General features: G+C 40.6%; 1 protein-coding gene across 3 annotated transcripts in view; it reads right to left on the bottom strand.

Annotated features, from left to right (window-relative positions):
* TAOK1 (TAO kinase 1) overlaps window positions 1–19,882 on the bottom strand; it is a 64,276-nt gene that overhangs the window by 24,618 nt on the left and 19,776 nt on the right. For all 3 annotated transcript variants that reach the window (XM_027891494.1, XM_027891492.1, XM_027891493.1), the window contains exons 2-7: window positions 10,517–10,743; window positions 6,428–6,499; window positions 3,377–3,478; window positions 2,559–2,604; window positions 1,569–1,665; window positions 646–759 (exon numbers count right to left, since the gene is read on the bottom strand). In XM_027891494.1, coding sequence (XP_027747295.1) covers window positions 646–759; window positions 1,569–1,665; window positions 2,559–2,604; window positions 3,377–3,478; window positions 6,428–6,499; window positions 10,517–10,648 — 563 coding nt within the window. In that variant the 5' untranslated portion in view covers window positions 10,649–10,743. The remainder of the gene's footprint in view (window positions 1–645; window positions 760–1,568; window positions 1,666–2,558; window positions 2,605–3,376; window positions 3,479–6,427; window positions 6,500–10,516; window positions 10,744–19,882) is intronic.

The raw sequence follows: 19,882 nt of genomic DNA on the forward strand, positions 1-19,882 counted from the left end.
CCATGGGGTACTGGGAACAAAGACCAGGCACCCACACTAGTGCAGGCCTGCAGAGGCTGCATGATGTCCTCCTGTGCTTTGCCCAGCTTTCCATTTCTGAGTATCACCACCTTCTCACCCTCCCACATTTCCAGTAGTTTATCTGGCTGACCAACTCTGGTGAAATAATTATAGCATGCAGTTGTGTAAACACCACAGATTAGGTGTAAGAGATCAAAAGCATACAAGGGATCTGCAAAGGGGTTTGTTCAATGAACCTGGCCCTTCCTATGAGAGAAAAAACACTTCAGTTATTTCAACAACCAGACGCAGTAAGAACATAGGAATTGTTTAAACCACTGGGGGGAGTGATTAAAATATATTACAGATGATTCAGTCCCACCTCTACCACTTAAGGTCAGTGTAAGCAGAACAACAAAACATTTTTCTTACTTTTTGTGAACTACAAATACAAGGATTCACCATTTCTTGGAATCCAGAGCCTAGTTACTATTTAATTTTTTTTTTTTTTGTACAAAGTACATTTCATCACTACCACAACTAGAAGATTACAAAGCTAGCTCCAGTCAGCCCAAGTATATTAAATAGCCAGTAAATGATCCTTTCACTTCACAAAGCCAGAAATAAGTCAAACTCTTGGCTTACCAATATGGCGTCCCCACAAATGAGTTGGCAGGAGATGCTATGGAAGCAGACCCAAAGTCAGCAAGTTTCACCTGTCCTGGCTCTGTCAGCAGGATGTTTCCTGCCTTGATATCTCTGGTTATAGAATACAAGTGTCAGTATTACTCCTCACCAAAGAAGAAAGCCTTCTATTGGACAGACTACAAAACACACCAGTATTCACATGTTCAAGCCGTAAAATACCCACATTTCCACAAAATATCCACATTTCTTCCAAATACAAAGTCTTTAACCATTAGGTTAATTGTTTAACAGGGCCCTTGATTTTGGAATCTTTTGTCTTAAATGTTAGTCTTAATGTTTGTCTTAAAAATCAACTGAAAAAAGACGCATCAGCATAAACTTCACGTACAGTTCAGCAAAATCATCTGAACCAAATATGTTATCGATGTTTTTCAAAAAGACCTAATAATGTAAGTATTCAAATTCTTCATCCCACTAAAATGCAGCACGTTAAACACAAAGAACATCTGCATCCCAAACTTGCTGTGTGCTTCTCAACATGTTCACGTAAAACTAATTTTTCAAGAATTAGCGCTCCCCCCTCCCACCCCAGCAATCTTGGCCTTGCAGTTGCTACGAGTTATTTGGGTGAACTCAGCCTGCCTTCAGGGACAATCAGCATCGGATCAAGGATTGAAAAGCTTAGCAGATTCAAAGGAACTCTACAGAAATTATGAACACCAGCTGTAAGACACAGTGCATGTGCAGATACACAGCTTGCTACTGTTTAGATTTACTGCTGTAAATCACTTTTTTGGGAGCATATGGACTCTGTGAAAAGAAGATCTCTGCTCACAATATTAAATTTGGGATGAAGGCGATACAATCAATAAAATAAATTACCTGTAAGTGTGTGAGGTAGCAAAAGTATAACCACTTACCTATGGATCATATTGTGAGAATGCAAGTATGCTAATCCCTGGAGAGCACCATGGGTAATTGCTGCTATTTCCACTTCTTGCAATGGCTTTTTATGAACTTAAGGAAAGAATTTATGTGAAATTCAATATTACAGAAAACAATACAGTTTGCAGCATGCAAGTGAGTACTCTTAACAACGTAAACAGAAATACTAAACATTTATTTTCAGTAGGTTCAGCATGAGAAGCCAATGTAAAAATAGTTCACCATCTATAATCAGGTGTAATCTTCTAACTGTAAAACAGTAGCTATTCACTACCAAAGAGACTACTCTGCATCCATAAACTACATTCCTGTCAGTTCTGTGACCATTCTCCCCAGTAACCATTTGAGACTCAGTATCCAGTTTTCCATTAATGGAGCTAAACCCCAAACAGTAGAACTTTACAACAATTCACACACAAATAAACTGTAGCAATACAGATGAGACTCTGGCAGCTCAGCCTTTTGTCCTGAAATGCTTCTGGCAAGGAAAGCAGCTGAACAACTTACTGGCCACACATATATCTTCAAAGAAAGTTCACTAGGAGAAGCCTGGTAGAAAAACGACCATTTAACAAAAGGCCTCACCAAGCCAAACCCTAATACTGCTGCAGAGCTATTTTAGTCAACAGGCCTACAGTTGTTAGTAAGCATTAGGATCAACAGCAAGGGTTTTCAGAAATAAATCTTGAACTGTCATGACAGAAGAACCTAAAACTCGGAAGAAAACAAATAGCTGACTGACAACTTTTAAATAATATGAACTAAGGAGAAACAGAGCACCTAGGAAAGCCAACATTCTACAGAAAACCCACTAGAGACATGCAAAAATTGGACAGACTGTGCCTGTTCACACACGCTCTGTCCCCAGATAAAACTTAACACTAAAGGACAATTCTGTGATGCTGCAACCTCCTACTTCAGTACTATACTTCTGACTTTCCATCAAATAAACACACGTGACATACCTTCTAGTAAGTCTGACGCTGATCCTAAACAATATTCCATAACAAGCTGTATGGGAAGAAATCAAAGCAGTTGTTAGAAAATCTCTAATAATAAATGTTCATTTTCTAGACCTCTGTGGAGAAATCTGGAGCTAACCTTGCAAACTGCCATTACAAAGCAAGTATTGCTTGGAACATAAGCCCCATCCCAGCACTGTCACACTGGCCCCTCCCACAAGCTCTAACTGGAATTAGCATAACCCTCCTGTGTGAGACACCAAGCAACAACACTTGCAAGGAAAGCAAAAGCATATTCATAACCAGTTATGTATTGTATTGCATATCGTATTTTATATGCACATACTTAACAGGAATGTTAAACTGCACTTAACAAGCTTATCAGAGTATTAAAGGGCTATTTAGGGATTTACTTAAGATTCTGTCCCAGTCAGATTTGAAAAAGAGAAACTAAAACTTTGTCCTACAGATTTATTGTAGCTAATACATGAACAGTGCTTACAACTTAAACTATTAGTTCAACAATATGATTTCTTTAGTATAATGTACTACAAAACTCTGTCAGTGATGGGTGTGCATTGTTTCAAACACTCATTTACACGAAGTTAAATACACTAGAACAGCAGTACATTCACCTTATTCTCTAAGTGAAAGTTTCCCTAGATCTTGATTCCAAAAAGCACACTTGGTTTTACTGATCACCAGTAAGCTCATCTGAGTCTGTGCAATGCCAGTTTTCAGGTGGCTCCCAAAAGCCAGCTGGAGAGATTTTAAAGCTTCCTTAAGCAAGGCAAGAGAAGTGCAGAGCAGCAGATGCTTACCCATGCTGTATGCTCCCGCAGATAGCAGCCTTTGTATTCTATACTGTTAGGGTGTTTTATTCTTTGGAGGAACTTGACTTCCTTAATAATATCCTGCCATTTCTGTAGGGAATAAAAGGAATAGAGAGACTTTATACAACTGTTACCTTTGGTTGTTTTGGTTGTTGTTGTTATTATGTCACTTAATTATTTTAAGAGGCAAAACTATCTCAAGGTTTCAAATAAAAATAAATTTGCATCAACACTGTGATGTTCACTGTTTAACTCCTCAACAGACCTACAAAACAAGTTGTTGATTAATTAGGCTGTTTGCAAGGATCTCTCATCAGTGTAATACTTTATATTTTATGTGTGCATAGGATAGACTGGTAAACACTTAATATCTGAGCAAGTCCTCAAAAAAGAAGAGATCCTCTTTAAATGGATACCATTTCAGTTGTCAAATCAAACATACACTCCAACCTGAAAGAGAAGTGTCCTCCAGCAGGATCAGCTGTCTCCCTCTTAACTCTCGTAGCTATAAAGACCTACCCCTACTAGTCACTATATTACACTGGATGAGGTCCCATTTATCAGCCACCAAGCATCTGATCACAATCTTGGTAATGTTTCTCTATTACTACTTTAGTCTTTACAAGGACCAATTTGAAACGAGTTACCTACTAGATAAGGGATTGGTTCTGCAGGAAAAAAAACCACAAAAAACAAACCAGACAAAACAAGGCCCAGATTTATAATAAAGGGAGCTCTGCCAGTGCAACTTAAAAGTGCAAAAGAGGCCTAAATGTCACGTTCCAGTGTGTGCCTTGACACTGCCACTGCTCCTCTCGGAGACCTCCAAGTTCTCCCACTGTTGCACATCCACATCTCCTCAGGCAAAGAAGGCCAAAGCTTGTGAGTGCAACAGCGAAACTACAACTACCAGGAAAGATTTTTGAACCCAAATGCAGTAGCTGAAACCATTTAAGTATGCAGGAGTCAACACAAGAGTGTTGACACTGCAAATGTTTTTGAGCAGGAGTATCAGTTCTGAAGTTAATCAGAGAGAGAAAAACCTCACCCAACACCCAAAGGTTCAAAGCTGTTTTCCAGGTCCTGTTAATCTCTCAGCACACTCTTCCTCAGGCACAGGTATGTGGTTGGGCTTCACAGAGGGACAAAAGGTTCACCTGCCCTAATGCTTTGGAAAACATGTGCAAACCTCAAATCCTCCTCAATAAAAATTTCAGGGTTAGAGAAACACACGAAACCAGGGAACACGGAAGCCACAACTGAGGCAGCTGATTGACTAAGTTCAGCATTTCTCAATACCAGAAATGTCATGAGAATGGCACAGTGCAGTTATACTAACAAACTCTCTCACTGACACTGGAATGACTTCGCTGCCTTTTACCTTCAGCCTCAAAGCTTCTGAGGTACTAAGCAATAAAAGTCAAATTAAGAAAGCACCATGTTAAACTTCTACACTGGGAGAGAGAGGTGATATACTAGTCAAGAAGCAGTCACGATTTCCTGCATTAAAAAAAGCTCCAAGATCACATTAAGAGCACAGTAATACATTTTCCAAAGGTTTTAAACTTATTTTTAGTATAAAATATGACCTTATTTCAGGGAATAATTGTTCCCATCAATGATAAAATCTTATTATGAAACCAAAGCAAATATAAATGATACCGGAACGCCCTTAATCAATTTTCTTTACATAGGCTAGATGCTCCAGCAAACTTCTGAACAAAACAAATAAATATGGAAGTAAAATAGAAAGTTTTAATCCTGGTCTTATTACTTTCTTCAAAATAAAGAAACATACGCATTGAAGACAAACAAAAGCTATTTCTGAAGCATGCACAGTTTGTTTCATTCATGTGAATAGAGTATTTATAGCTCACAGTAATTAAAACAGTAGGACAAGTAGCAAGTACAAATTATTCTTTCATCAGTACACAGTTAAACAAGTCACCGCAGTGACAAAACAGAAACAGGCATAGCAAATTTAACTATGAAGCTGGAATTGAGGACTGCTGGAGAGACACTGCCACCTCTACCTCCTACACAGACATACACACACAGAGAGGAAGGAATAGTTCAGCTCCTGGGAGCGCAGATGATCAATACACAAAAGGCACAGAAAGCAATGGGCTGTTAGTCAAACTCATCGGAGCAAAGCTGCTTCTAAGATTGGAATACAGAGAATGGAGGGAGGGAACCATAAATGCCTGGAACAACATGCTTACAATAAATACTTCTGTTGAAAAATCATGCCACGATTTGATGGATGTTATTTACCAGGAATAATACCAAATCATCTGCTCGTGTCATGTTGGGCTTTTCAAGAATCTGTGTTAGCACTTAAACATTTCAAGTATAAAATCAACTATCTCTGCTAAATGTCCTAGGGAAAAGAGACACATCTGGGGTGGCCATGAAAACACAATGTCTAAATCTCAGAGGCCCACTTTTGCAGACCTCTCTGCAAAGAGTGCCTTAATCCCTGGCTCTGGCAGTTCTTCCGGAATTATGCTGCTGCTCAGATTTTCACACTCATTCATTCACTGCTGTTTTGCCTTTGTTTCAGCTGCTCATGAACACAGTCATTCCAAGGAAGGATGTGTTCTGCCTCACTACTTTGTACAAGCAAGGCTCCCTCTGAAACTCTCAGTGCTGCATCCAGTGCTGTTATTCCTTTGTCCAGGAAGCAACACAGTTTTGGTTTTTTTTTGAAATGTATTTAAATGGAACATTTAGGGGCAATAAGACACTAACATACAAACCCCATCATTTTTTTCTTTTTTTCCTTTCTACACATTTATGTGGTCCCAAAGGGAGCCCTTTGAGTCTGGAAGAAGAGAGTTCTACCCATCTTTTGCAGGAACAGATTAGGCAGAAATACACTGTGAACAGTAAAATGATTTGGTTTGTTTACACAGTACCCTCATTCACCTTTACAGTTAGAGAAAAGATTTATGTACAGGAACCCAAGATAATTAAAATCATCCCATACAGTAAGTATTTGCAACGGTCAAGGCTTAATGTACAACATGCTCTACATACCTCATTGGACTGCTTCCCACTATATGACATTTTCTTGATGGCCACCACTTCATTGGTGCGCACATCACGTGCCTGGAACAGGAAAACACGGTGCATCAGATTCCTCAGGTCCCATTTCCCAGAAGATGCAAACCAAACATACTCATAAAAACCCATCTTTGTCTCTTAGTTAACTTCTGCAGAGTTTTAAACTAAAATATCTTCCAAGGGGTGTGACTGCTGCATCTATTGGAAATTTCTTTCCTAAGTGAAAGATCACCCTCCTGTCTGTGAGACAAGGTATGACATTTTTCCACACTCAGCGATCCAGCAGGAGTTGAGCATTGTAACTTCTAAACTAAAAATCACAGCTAACAAAGGCAGCTCTGATTCAAGTAGAAGGGATTTTCCCTAAATCAACTTCTCTCTCTGCTCAGGTCCTTTACGAACAAAACAGAAGCAAGGCTCACCCCCGGGTTCCATTCAAACCATAAGGGAAGATGTCTCAGGATGCACAGGAGATACTTACTCCAGACACCGCTGGCTTTCTCCCCAGAATTAGCTTTTGTGTCTTAGAGGAATGCAGATGACACAGAGAAAGATGGCAGTGATCTAAGCCACCCATCTTCAGATTAGACTTTCACTTTCTCCATGTCACATTACTGTCATTTACACTGCACAATACATGTATGTGGTTTTTGACACTTCAAAGGCAAACTTTATGACTTCAGACAGCAACAATCCAATGTAACAACTAGACAGGAAGTGTTTTTATAATTCAGCACCAAAGTAAGGTCTCATTCCCCCTGGCAGGAGAAGAAGCAGCACCTCACAGGAAGGATGGCTCCAGACAAGACCCCAATTTCCTCTGTTCAGGATTTCAGCAGCATGGCAGGGTGGTGGAGGAAAAGACCTCACAGTCTCCCTGATAAGAATAATCAACTTGGACACGAAGCCAAATGATATAAATCAGAGTAATGTGCACCCCAGCATTCATTAATGACTGATGAAAATGCTGATTTTTAATATATTTGTACCATCAAGCACAGCCTATCAGAACATGGATTAATAAAGTATCAGGGCTCTGCCTTTTGTAAAAAGATTTTTTTAGTCATGTTTTAATTCTGTTGTTCATTAAAGAGATTCCCAGAATTCCCTGTCAGTCTTTATTTCAACCAGTTATGATAAGCTTGAACCAATACTATTTTTAATTTTCTTTCTGTTTCAGAGGATCCTTTCTCTGATATTACCTGTTAAGTTGGGCTGGGTGTGACTATTTTTGTTGTTTGAGACAAAAAGGGAAGAATAAAGTTCTTACTCCTAGACCTTTACTAATTAGAGACAACCAGTGAAACATTCAAATCAGTGAAGAACTGCAATAAAGCAGGCAAGCAAAATACTAGAGTAGAGCAGAAGGAACCCAGCTCTAACAAAAGAGAGTGGGTTATTCTTCTGCTCCATCTGCAGTGTTCCAGTGTAGTAGGTTTCCTGTGTCAAGCAAAAGCTATTATTACACTGCAAAGCAGGGAGTAGGGTAAGGATAATACCAAAAATGATTCAGAGGTGCCAGACTTGCAGTTTCTAAGAAACTAAAACCATGAGGTGAACCAGCAAAATTCATGTCAATTATGAAAGGAAAAAAAAAAAAAAAAAAAAAAAAAAAAAAAAAAAAAAAAAAAAAAAAAAAAAAAAAAAAAAAAAAAAAAAAAAAAAAAAAGAGACTTTCTGCCATTGCAGGATGCAATGGAAACAAAGAAAGAGACATAAGTAAACACTCAGCCAATTATCAGGTAAGATAAATATATCACCCCTTGTTGGGATCACTGTTGAAAGGGAAGGAAGGTAGGTACAACTAATAATGAAAAAGTAAAATGTATTTTAAAAAAGGCAGGGGAGATTTCAGTATTGTATGGATTTTTCTGTTTGTTAATTACCCACACATCTATTTATCAACAGCACTTTTTGGTGCAGGTTGTATGCAATGAAAGCAGCCTGGTGAGAGGGTGCTGTGCATCAGAAAACCCAAGTAAACAACTCTATTTCCAGAACACCTACAGTCCTACAAGGCTGAGAGAGGGAGAACCATCCCAGCTGACACCTTGGGAACATTAAAATAATAGAGTTTCATTTGCTTTTCTAGTTTTCATGTGATCCCGAATAATCAAAAAAAGATGGTTCCCAGACAAAAGCCAGGAAGATGTTCAAGATCAGTTCACTTAAACCATCCAAATGAACAAGGCTTATTTCATGGCAGACATGTGTGCACATATATATCCTGCTTTGCTCCAAAAACTCCACACAAAGGACCAACATCTGGTGACCAGAGTAACTTCAGCACTGGTACGTGCACAGAGAAAAAGTGGAGTACGTCACTGGCTTCAGTAATACCCTTTTAAGCAGTTATTAACTACAATCCCATATTATATTAACTGGAGAAAGTTTAGCTGTTTGCAGTAGCAGAAGCAAAATCTTGTTAAAGAAACTTAAGAGGAATAAAGTACCCTAGACACAGACTCCCCTACGTTTTCCTTCTTCATGCTTAATTAATTCACACTAAATATCCCTCTCCATGTTGTCTTCCTCATCTCTTGGGCTTCAGTTTGAGGTATGGGGTACATTGCAAGGAACAGTTTCAGATTCAAGATCTCAGAAGTGCTAATAGTAAAAAAAGTGCAAGACAAGACTTATAGGTTAAAACTTCCTAACACTGAACCAGCTCCAACGTGTCTTTATCAGAAACTTTCTCTTGCCAAAGCAAAGCCCCAAAATGGGTTGGAGTTGTGTGATGCACGGCTCACACTTGTCTTTTTTCAAGTGTCAAAGAAGCACAATTCAACAAATAGCAGCAAGTAATTGCACTCAATAGTGAGTAAATACCGATTTACAATGAACTGATAATTTTAAATGGTGGGGGGAAAAGGAGAAAGAAGGGGCTAGAAATTAATGGCCTCTGATTTTCAATCTCTTTGTAGAAGGAGCTGGTAATGGGCCATCAGCCCTTACTAAAACAACAAAGCTCGGGCAAGCTACAAATGCCTCGATGGCAGCTTCTTGCTGATGTTTGGGAATGCTGTTTGCATCCAGCTCACAGGTGTGTTATGGGTTTCCTCTGTAAAATACAATGTTCCCAAAAAAGTTCAATAATATTTCTTCAACAATATTTCCACAGAGCAGGAAGATGTATTTGTCACTTCCCTCCTTTTATATTCACTCTTTAACCAAAGTGAGTAAACGAGATGAATTTAAGGCCGCAGGTGAGTTCTGTTTCATTAGAAAACAGTTCCTCCCCCAGATCTGTTCCCAGACAGTGGTGGCTCATAGTTTTAAGCCGGGAACAAAATTAAGAAGCTTTTCCTAATTAGTTCATCTGTGCTGCATTGAATTTGTGCTGGAAGGTTCCCAGTATGGTCTGCTGCAATTATTAACACTGAATAGGCATCTCATAAAATAGTGACACAAATGGCTTTCTGAAGGAAAACTGGCAGGTTTGGCCACACCTCCTATAATTATAAATGGGAAAAGGTTTTCTGAGGAAAATGTTTTTTTCATGAAGGTCTCACAGTATTTGGTTAACACACAGCAACCTGCACCGAGGTTACCATGAGGATCCCGCTGCTGGTTGAGCTACACAAGCAGCCTGGGAAAAATTCTGCTGTCCAGACGTTCATGTCAAGTAAGTTTTATGCAGATGGATATTGGGATTCTTGCCTGCAGTAGGAAAGGATGTGACAGGACAAATGACAATAAAAGCACCAACACTCAGGTGTCAAACACAAAGAATGGCTGTAAGGGAGCCTGGGGGGATGCACGAAGGGAGAGAGAACTCAATTTCTCTCAAGGAACAAGAGGTGATAAGGAGGTGATCAGACCAAGAGAACTGCACTGCCAGTCAGAATTGATGGAGCAGAAGTCCATGCTTTAATTTGCAGTTAAATCCCTGCTTGCAATGTAACAATACACTTAAGAGCACCAGGCAAGGACCACATTTTCTTTTCAGTTTGTATGCAAACAGCTCACACGAAACATCTCTGCCCCAAATACCATATAAAAGGAGTCACAGCAGTTTAAAAAGAGTCACAGCAAAAATTCACAAGTCATGGAGCTACTCACAAAATAAACTGCTCCGAAGCTTCCATGGCCAATCTCTCGGAGATCTGTGAAGAGCTTTTCTGGATCTTCTTTGAAGAAGAGCTCTGCAATTTCGGGGTCCTTCAGGCTGCCCGCTCGGCTGGTTGATGGCATCCTGCTGGGCAGTGAGCCGACCGACTATCTGGGTTTAAAGTGCTGCCTCAACCCTTGGCTCATCTGTATGAATGGAGCCTCTTCAGCATGGATTACTGCAAGAAAAAGATTGCAATCCTTCACTGATTATCCTCTCCTCAAAGAGCCCGAAACAAGCTACACAGCAAAGCAGCTTCCACTTCCTCCAGAGCAAGCAGCCCTGGTGAGTGAAGCAACACAACCTGTGTGCCCGGATAATGTCACAGCCCCACTGTGACACCAGTCAAGCATTTCTCCAGAACACAAACTAAAACCAAAACACAGAACAGGACGTATTCCGAGCTCCAGCATCTGCTCAATCACCTGCAGAGCAGTCACAGAATCTCTGACCTACAGCAATAACCAGTTTGTTACTAGAGAGCCTGTATTACTGTAACACCCTCCCTCTGAAGAGTTACACCCACTGTGCCTTAGAGAATTGTCAGGACTTGGTGATGTCTATCACAAAGTGCCTGTTCTTCTGAGGCTCATTTGCAACCCCCTTCTTCAGAGGAACAGCATCCAGGACAGGAGATACCCAGTTCCACACACAACGCACGTCCTTCTGCTCTGCTTCAGCAGAGGCAAACACACATTGTAACTGTGGCAGCACATTTTAACTGTGATAGCACATGAGACAATGGACAATACTCCATTGGCAAACACTTCCTTCAAGGGAACTCGTAAGTTCAGACACAATTGGGAATGTATGAAATCCCTTCTGTCTGCACTATAAGTTTGCTCTCATTTACTCCAAGTTTGTACCTTGGAATCTATCCAGAATGAAAGTATACTGTCAAGTTGTGCTAAAATAGTACTATCTGTTAGCAACAGGTGATGCCAAACAACCAATACAAGTAAAATGCACTTTTTTTTTTTTTCCTATTAAAGGAAGGTATTTGGATTTCCTCTCAAATCCCTGTAAATTGTCACCAATAAAAACAATTCTGTTACTGGCAAACATTCAATCACACATCTCACTTCTTTCCAAAAATCCCTGTCTGGTCTTGTGCTTTTTTAATTCATATTTTGTATCTCAAACTTGTTTTTTAAAAAAGTTGCGGTTTTCTTTCCATTGTGAAGATGTAAAGGACAACAAACCTGAGTTTAACCAACATATCAGAAAGCCCTAGCCCTGTCCATTTCTCCTCCATTTCTGGACATTATAAACTCCACCTTTCTCCAAGCCTCTAGACCATCAATGAATCATTTGTTTTCCACTCCCTGCAGAGCAATTCCTACAGGGATGGAAAAAGACATACTCCTTCATGGTTTTCATCAGTGGTTCTCTTCTCTAGACCACTGCAGCACATGAAAGTGCCAAACTCTGCCTACTCCGTGTTAGTTCAGAGACCTGTCAGCATTGCTGCACAGAGAGCAGGGCTGCGAGACACAGCCAGGATGTCCCTAGTTGTAAACTCCACGAGAGTGTTTAGTTTTTAGGATGAAGACATGCGTGGGAGAGAGAATACAGGGAAGGGAAGCAAAATCCAGCTCTTTCAGTTTTCCTCCAAGCAATCAGCATTCAGAAGGATTTGTGATGCAACCCAGAACGTGTTTCTGTGATAGCTCGTTCTCAGGGGCTAAGGAAAACCTGGCACTCAAATTCCAGTGGTGGACCAAGTATTAAAATAAAAAATAATTTAAAAAAATATATATATACATACACAGAGAAAATCTGCAGCTGCTCACAACTCTGCCACACTGCACCGGTGAGCACACACACATTTCCTATCGATGCAGGATCCCTGCAGGAGCCTTGGAAGCAGCACCCGCACACGACATACCCAACTGCCAGGCAGGCCGAGTGGGATGCACAGGAACCTTCCCTTCCACCTTCCCTTGCATAACGCAGTAACTAATACCGTGTGGGAAGGGAAATAATTAGCTCCAGCTCAGCCCGTACCTGAAGCACACTACATTTATGAAAGCCGGAGGAAAAGTGGGATTTTTGGTATTTTTCTTTCTTTCTTTCTTATAAATCAACAATATTCCACTTGATTCCAGCTCTAACAAGCACATAACACTGAAAGACAACTGTTTCACATTTACAGCCCCCGACGAAACAATAGACAAAAAGCATGTCAGAAAAGCAAGAGAAAGGAGCTGGGGGAAGGGAGCTGATAACCAGAGCACACTCAGTATTATTGAAGGAATGTTTCTTGGATCGACGGTAATGATGTCATGTTCCATCTTTTAAGAAGCATCAGATTCTTACAAAAAGGACATTGTTGTTCAAAAGCAACTGCTGCAATCCCAGAATGCCCTTTTCCCTACATCTGTTAGTCAGAGGGGCTAGGCTTGGATAAACCTGCTAATATGGCCAAAAGTCACATGTCCCCGCGAGCGAGCGTGTGAGAGCCAGCGAGAGGGGAAAACCCTGCGCTCACAGCTGACATGGATTACAGCTTTTCCCCCTCCCCACCGACCCCCGATGCCAAACCAGCCACCAGACTCCTTCTTGGCGTCCTTTCGGAGCACGCCTCTGAAATGTCATCAACAGGAACACTTCTTACTGAAGCTAAAACTCCGACCAGGCCCACTGACAACACACACGGACGTGGGACAGGACAGAGCAGAAGTTCTCACCTACCCTGGTACACCTTAAAATACAGCCCTTTTTCCCTTTTTAATCCTGAAAGCATCAAGACAAATTTCACTACCTTTATTCTTGGAAATAATTGCTGCTTTAAATGCAGGAGAACAAAAATATTAAGTATTAAAATCTATTTAAGAGAGTAGTCACAAATGTGTACACGACACTGTGTTTATCATTTGATCTGCTTAGACGGAAAAATATAATGCATGAATGTAAATTCCATCCATAAGAAAGCTTTACACAGTCTCACTTAATATTAAGTGCTCCCGTTTTTATGGATGCTACAATATTAAATTCCCTGAGTCGTCTTCTTAGCCAGGCAACAGGCACTGCCTGCCAAAGCCCAGCAGTGCCAGGAGCTGAGCTCTGCCTCCTGCCTTGCAGTAATGACACCTGAACGCTGTGGGGAAATGGAAGGGAAGGCAGAAGTGACATGCAAACAGTTACTGCATTATTTCAACTGCATTAAAAATACGGATGAGTCTTAAGATAAAAAAGAAAAAAAAATCAACCCTACGACTAAACTGCACTGAAAATTAAATCATATACCAGCAGGCAGCTGGTTTTCTAAAGTGCAGTCAAGTTGCACTTGGGTATTTTACATTCTTCCACTGGTGCAGTCTCTTCACTACAGGTTTTTTGGATCAGTGGAGTTGTTGCCAGTGGATGGGACTGATCATCTCACCTTAGACAGCTCAGATCAGTTGGATCCTGCCCTGGCCAAAAGATAGGCACCGCATATAGGGTATGGCACCCTCTAACTCCAAGCCACTTTGCAGGTTTCTAAAATTAGATAAATAAATTCACATTTTTTCCTAGTTGTCAGTCATACAAAAACAGAATATTGTATTGCATAATCACAACTACAGGGACTTGGATCAACTCCACTCCTAAGCAACAAGGTGATGTAGGAACATGAGAAAGATTCAAAGCAAACCACAGAATGACCAAGACACAGGACTGGCCCAACTCTATTTCCACACAGCAGGCTGAACTCACTGTGTTTAGTTAGTGGCGTCCATTACTGGTGTAAATGACACTGACTACGGGCCAAAATGTTTTATCAAATTACTTTCATCTGAACAACTATCAGTTAGCAGAAACCACATGCACACATCCACAAAAGTCTGTGAATCGATAAGATGTTTCATCCCTGTAATTATGGCTATATTAAATGTACACACACACCCCTTGAACCTCTGGCATAAGGAAGCTGAAGATGAGGACGGGATAAGACCTGTTCTCTGTGGAGTTTTCTGCCTCCTGCTCAAGTTGAAGTAAGACCCACCCCTGTGACTAAGATCCCTTGGGATGCTGCAGAGCAGAACAAGCAAAGCTCAAAATGGTCAGTTGCCATATTTAAAGTGCATATTTAGGTCTTATGCTGCAGAGACCTCAGAGAATTAAAATCTGTCCCCACTACACTTGAACTCTGATGGCTGTCCGTGTCACAGATAACTGTTTTCATGTAATAAACCAATGCACTAAGAGGAGAATGTGCTTGGCCTTCCCCGCAGAGAAGAGAACCTACTTGCTGAGATTTTCAGCTGTCCATCATGTTATTTCTCAAGTTCCCACCCAGACCGACTCAATGAGAGTGATGGTGACTAGAAGATACTCAGTTACACTAACCAAGAGATGCAGCAAAGCATTTGTGGTCCCTTTATGTGGTTCAAAAGTTTGCAGGAACCAAATCACCCCACAGACTCGCATGTAGATGATTAGCAGTAAAAAGCAGCACACTTTGTCCATACAGATGACATTTCAAGGAATTAACCATATCCAGCATCCTTCAACTTCTACACACAAGAATATCAGAGCCAGAGCTAAACAAATGCCACATGAGCCCAAAATGGAAACAACAAACAGATTTCTGCATCCATCATCCTGCGCCTCCCCATTTCACCGGGCACGAGAGGCACAACACGGGGCCTCCGACGACGGCCAGGGAGGCTGACAGGGAAGTTGTCCTCCATTACTGAGTTACAAAGTTACTTGCAATCTGAGACACGTTTTATGTTATAGCCATCTGCCAGCCCATACACTTAGCAGAGTAACATCTATAAAACCTTATCTTTTAGTATCAAACAGAGCTCCAACTGTGTTTTTGCCTGGTAGAATGAATACACACGACACCTTAAAAACAAACAGGAGACCAGTTATAGCCCCTATGATCTTTAGAGCTGACACTCTAACAGCAAAACTATAAAGTGAATATTCAACACAGAAAACTACTGGTCCTTTGCAGATCTTCTGACTCAAAGTAATAAAACAAACAACAAAAATAACCAGCATCCCACCACGGCACAACTTCATTTGGAAACAATATTTAGATTTTTTTTTTTTAAAGCATCTGCATTGCATGTAGTGCAAACTGTTGCTAAATTTTAGTGTAATTTCCTCTGGCAGGGTCTAATGCAAAAGCATCAAACAGACAGGGAAGGAGTGTCATCATGCAACTGTCAAAAATGGGAAACGGGATTTTCTCTTACTTGCATATGGGTCAGATCTGGGGAGTATATGAAGCTGAGATTAAATTATCCTCTCAACACACTATTAAAAATTTCCTGAATGGCTTCCAGATGACACTGAAAATCTCCACAACTATCATAAATATGATGAACTGGAATTACTGAGAGAATTGACTTCCACATTTTTTTCTTTTACTTACAATTATGCCTGAAGTAAGAGTTAGATGGTAAGAATGCCGAAAGAATGATTAGATGGTAATAATGCTTAAATTTTTTTAAAATTTCTGTGTAGCACTGAACACTTGTCCTGAAAGCACAATTTTTTTTTTTTGAAGTAGCAGACAAATCACTCCCTGTTTTTATAAACTCTGAATAAAAGATCTGATAAAAGGTAAAAAGAAGTAAGCACTCTAAGAAAAGACGAACCTGGAATGGGAAGTGGAAGGGCTGTACAGTTCATGGGGACACAGCAGAAAAGCTGATGAAGGTCCAGCATCAGAAGAAATGAACACTTGTCACACCAGGCAGCGACAATATATGAGACCTTAGGAATGATGCTACTACCCTTGACTTAATTTTGTGATCTGCATACAAAACAGCCTTCAACATTTTAGCCTGACAAATTCTATGCATGCAGTTACCTTATCCAGAAAGACAAAGGGCAGATATTACCCACTACAGGTCCTAAAACTTTATTTGCTGTTCCCAAAAACCAGGTGCCAGCCAGCCTGCTGTGGTGGGGCCTTTCCATAAAGGCACAGACAGAAGGAATTCTGTTGGCTTCTCTGAAATTCAAGGGATCTGCAGCCATTGTGATACTGTCAGATTCAGGACTGTCTTCTATCCACTCTTCTGCACATCTCAGCAAACACAGGGACACATGGTTATCAGGTCCTCCATCATTCCTGGGAAAGTACATTCTTGACCACTGCACCAGATTTCTCCTTCCAGCAAGTCTGTGGAAACTATATAGAATGGTTTTTATTGCTTTCCATTTCTTCAAACCTCTTTTAACCCAGGCTCTGGTCCACCCAGAGAAAAAAAGGGAAAACTCTCTTTTTCCTGTTCTGACAAAAGCAGAGCAGCTCTCAAGTGCCTTACCGTGCTCTGAACACATGGAAAAACAGCAGAAAGTGCCTGTTTCCCTGACCTGCTAAAAATGAGCTTCCCATCCACGCTCCATGACCCCACGGCAGATGGCATCAAGACAGTTGTGTTCCAGGTGACTGACATAATAAAAAGTCTGTCAGCACCTCCAAGCCTCTCAGAATGGACAGCAATTGTAGTCCCCAGACTCATGTACAACAGATCCCTCTGCAAGCTTCTCCCATCAGACTAACAACAGGTTACTTTTTCTCATCCTTTTTCTGCAACTTGGAAATCTTCCTAGAGTGGCAATTAAGGAAGAAAAAAAATCCCAGAAATGAAGCAAGGAAAGCCTGGAGATGCAACAAGATTTAGCTTCTCCCATGCCCTGCAAAAGGGGCAAGGGGCACTCAGGAACATCTCCCTCGGGATCCTCCCAACTTACTTTTACCACTTAGCAGTGAGCTGCAGCTCAGAGGAAAAACTGCTGACAAAGTAATGAACTTGCCTTTCTCCTAATGATCTTAAAATCATTCTTTTCAGTGCATTTGTTCTCCACACCGAATCCACCAGGACTGTCTGTCATTAAGGAAAAAGGAGGTGCGGATGAATGACATTCTACAAGAAACTGTTAGGAAAGAAGTTAAATACTCAGAAAAAAAAAAAATCAAAAATGCTATCACAAAATTGATCAAAAAAAGAACCATCCTGAAATAGTGCCAACTACAAGCAGAACAAAACCACCTGGAATGAGCTGAGCAAACCGGATTGTGGAAGGTACCTGTGGAGCATGGGAAGCCCCACTGAGACACAGCTCTTTTCCACCTTGTTTCAAGTCCAAGCTCACGTACAAATGCTCCTCTGCTTTCTGCCAGTCCCCAGGGGAAGGGGAAAGACAAGATTACTCCACCTCAGGAGTCAGGAGTTCCTTCTGCCACCAAAGGCTGAAGCAGGTGAGATCTTACAGCTGGACACTTGCATGACCTGACTTAGGGCAGTAAGGGCACTTCCCATGGTCTCTAACCCCCCATACACCTGTGTAACAACAGTTCTGCTTCCTGCACAGGAACCGAGATCCTCCTCTGTAGAAGTTCACAGCAAAGAACAGTCATGAAATGCTGACCCCTGCATATCTTTCACGTTCCCTCATCTATGTATTTCTAGAAGGAATAGATCACAAGGAGAAGATGAATCTGTACCTGGCTATTACAGTGAATTCTGGCAGGATTTTTTGTCTGTGTGAGCACCTATGTTCAAATAGGCTTTTCTTCCCAACTCAGTATATCTTTCTTCATCTGACAAGGAGCAAGCCTACCATTCCAGTATTCCTTATTCAATTTCTTTTTTAAAAGATTTTTGAGGAATGGTTTTATCCTGAAAAAACCTCTTTGCAGATATTTTTTCCTTTCTCTCTCTGCTTCCCTACCTCTTTTTTCTTGTATTATACTTCTTCACAGAATAGCCTCAGGAAGACACTTTTATGTTCGAGCACTGCTTGCATTTCTCTTATACTTGCACTTGTAGACTCCGTGCCTTACTTTGATTTCCTCTCAAGATTCTGACACTAAAATGTCCATCATCAACTCCTTGAATTACTTACCCCAGCACACTTTCTGATCCCGCTGATCTGTTCTGCTTGGGTGTTTACTTTCCAGGAATGTCACTAGCAAAAGGGTCAGAAAGTTGCATTTCCCAAACCTCCACTGACAAGCCCAGGATCTGTGTTTCTTGCTTGGATGTAAATATTTGTTAGGATGATCCACACCAGCAGCAAAGCCAACAGTGCAGTAATTATCATGTGCTTTCCACTTCAAACAGAGTGGAAACAGTTTTCTGTATTTCTAATTATTTCCACAATCTTTCAAGTTTTCTAAGTAGTGCAAAAGATAACTAACTGGGGAAGATAGATAATCTAATTTTGACAGATTATATATGGCAACTGTAAGCAAACACAAATACACCTAACAATATCAGTACTCCTGAAAAGACTAGTTTTGTTCACTGGCAATTTTTACAATGTCACTCACACCAAATCTATCACTTAAATAACACAAATAAAAGACATTACTGATGTAGTTGAGAAAAACTAATGCAAAAAAGCATATTGTATTTTTTTCCCTATTTAAAATAACACATTCTGTGGGATCAAAAATTAGACTTAGAGAAGAATAGCTGAAGAATAGCCTACATTAATTTTTCAAAGACCAATGCCATGAAAGTTCAAAAAGTGCTCACCATTCCCTGACATATTCAACATGAACATCTCCTGGATGTCTTTGCTTGTGATAGTTCTGGTACATTTATTAAGAAGGTCAGTTCTAAATTTAGTGATTCCTTAGGCTAGCAAAGCTATGAGGAAGGCAACTGGAAAAAATTAAATCTTCTGTCCCCCTTCTTTTGCAATTCATTAAGTTCACAGCCGTTGCCAACTCTTCTCCTTAACTATGTGAAGCATCACATTATTAAACATTCTGTGAGTGCATCACCTACAGCCAACTCTCCATGGCCACCTCTCTTGGAACAAGGAGCACACGTTCTAACAATTCCAGTGTGGGAGATCCTGTGCTGGCAGCACACTGGCCAGGAAGAGGTTAGCAAGCAGCCAGCTGATGGGAGTCAATTAAGTCTAGAGGCAAAAATACTGGGAAACTCTAGCTGCCTATAAAAAAAAATTAGTCAAATATCCTAATGGGACTTGAGTTTAAAGAAACCTTTTCTTGACCCCTAAGCAATTTTGCACCAGAACAATAAATAGAGTAAACGTAAGCAAATTAGCTATTTTGGATTCAGCATAAATAACTCAGAAATAAGCTACTAAAGCTCACAACATAGATAATTACCCTTGAGAAAAGAAGTAATTAAAAAGTAGCAGTATCACCCATAGTTTTAGAAAACAGGCCTGAAAGGAAGCAGTTCAAAGTCTTTCTGGTCAATCAGTAAAAAAAGAAAAAAAGAGAAAATGTTTAAATTGAGCTTGCAATTGAATTCCCTGGAGTGCAGAACTCCAGGACACTCCCACTCCAGCCACAGGCTGTGTCCAACCTCCCGGTCCACAGGTCA

The sequence above is a fragment of the Empidonax traillii genome, unplaced genomic scaffold (assembly GCF_003031625.1).
Source record: "Empidonax traillii isolate 1590-97213 ecotype Southwest subspecies unplaced genomic scaffold, ASM303162v1 scaffold322:size1131127, whole genome shotgun sequence".
In the NCBI taxonomy this organism is placed as follows: Eukaryota; Metazoa; Chordata; class Aves; order Passeriformes; family Tyrannidae; genus Empidonax; species Empidonax traillii.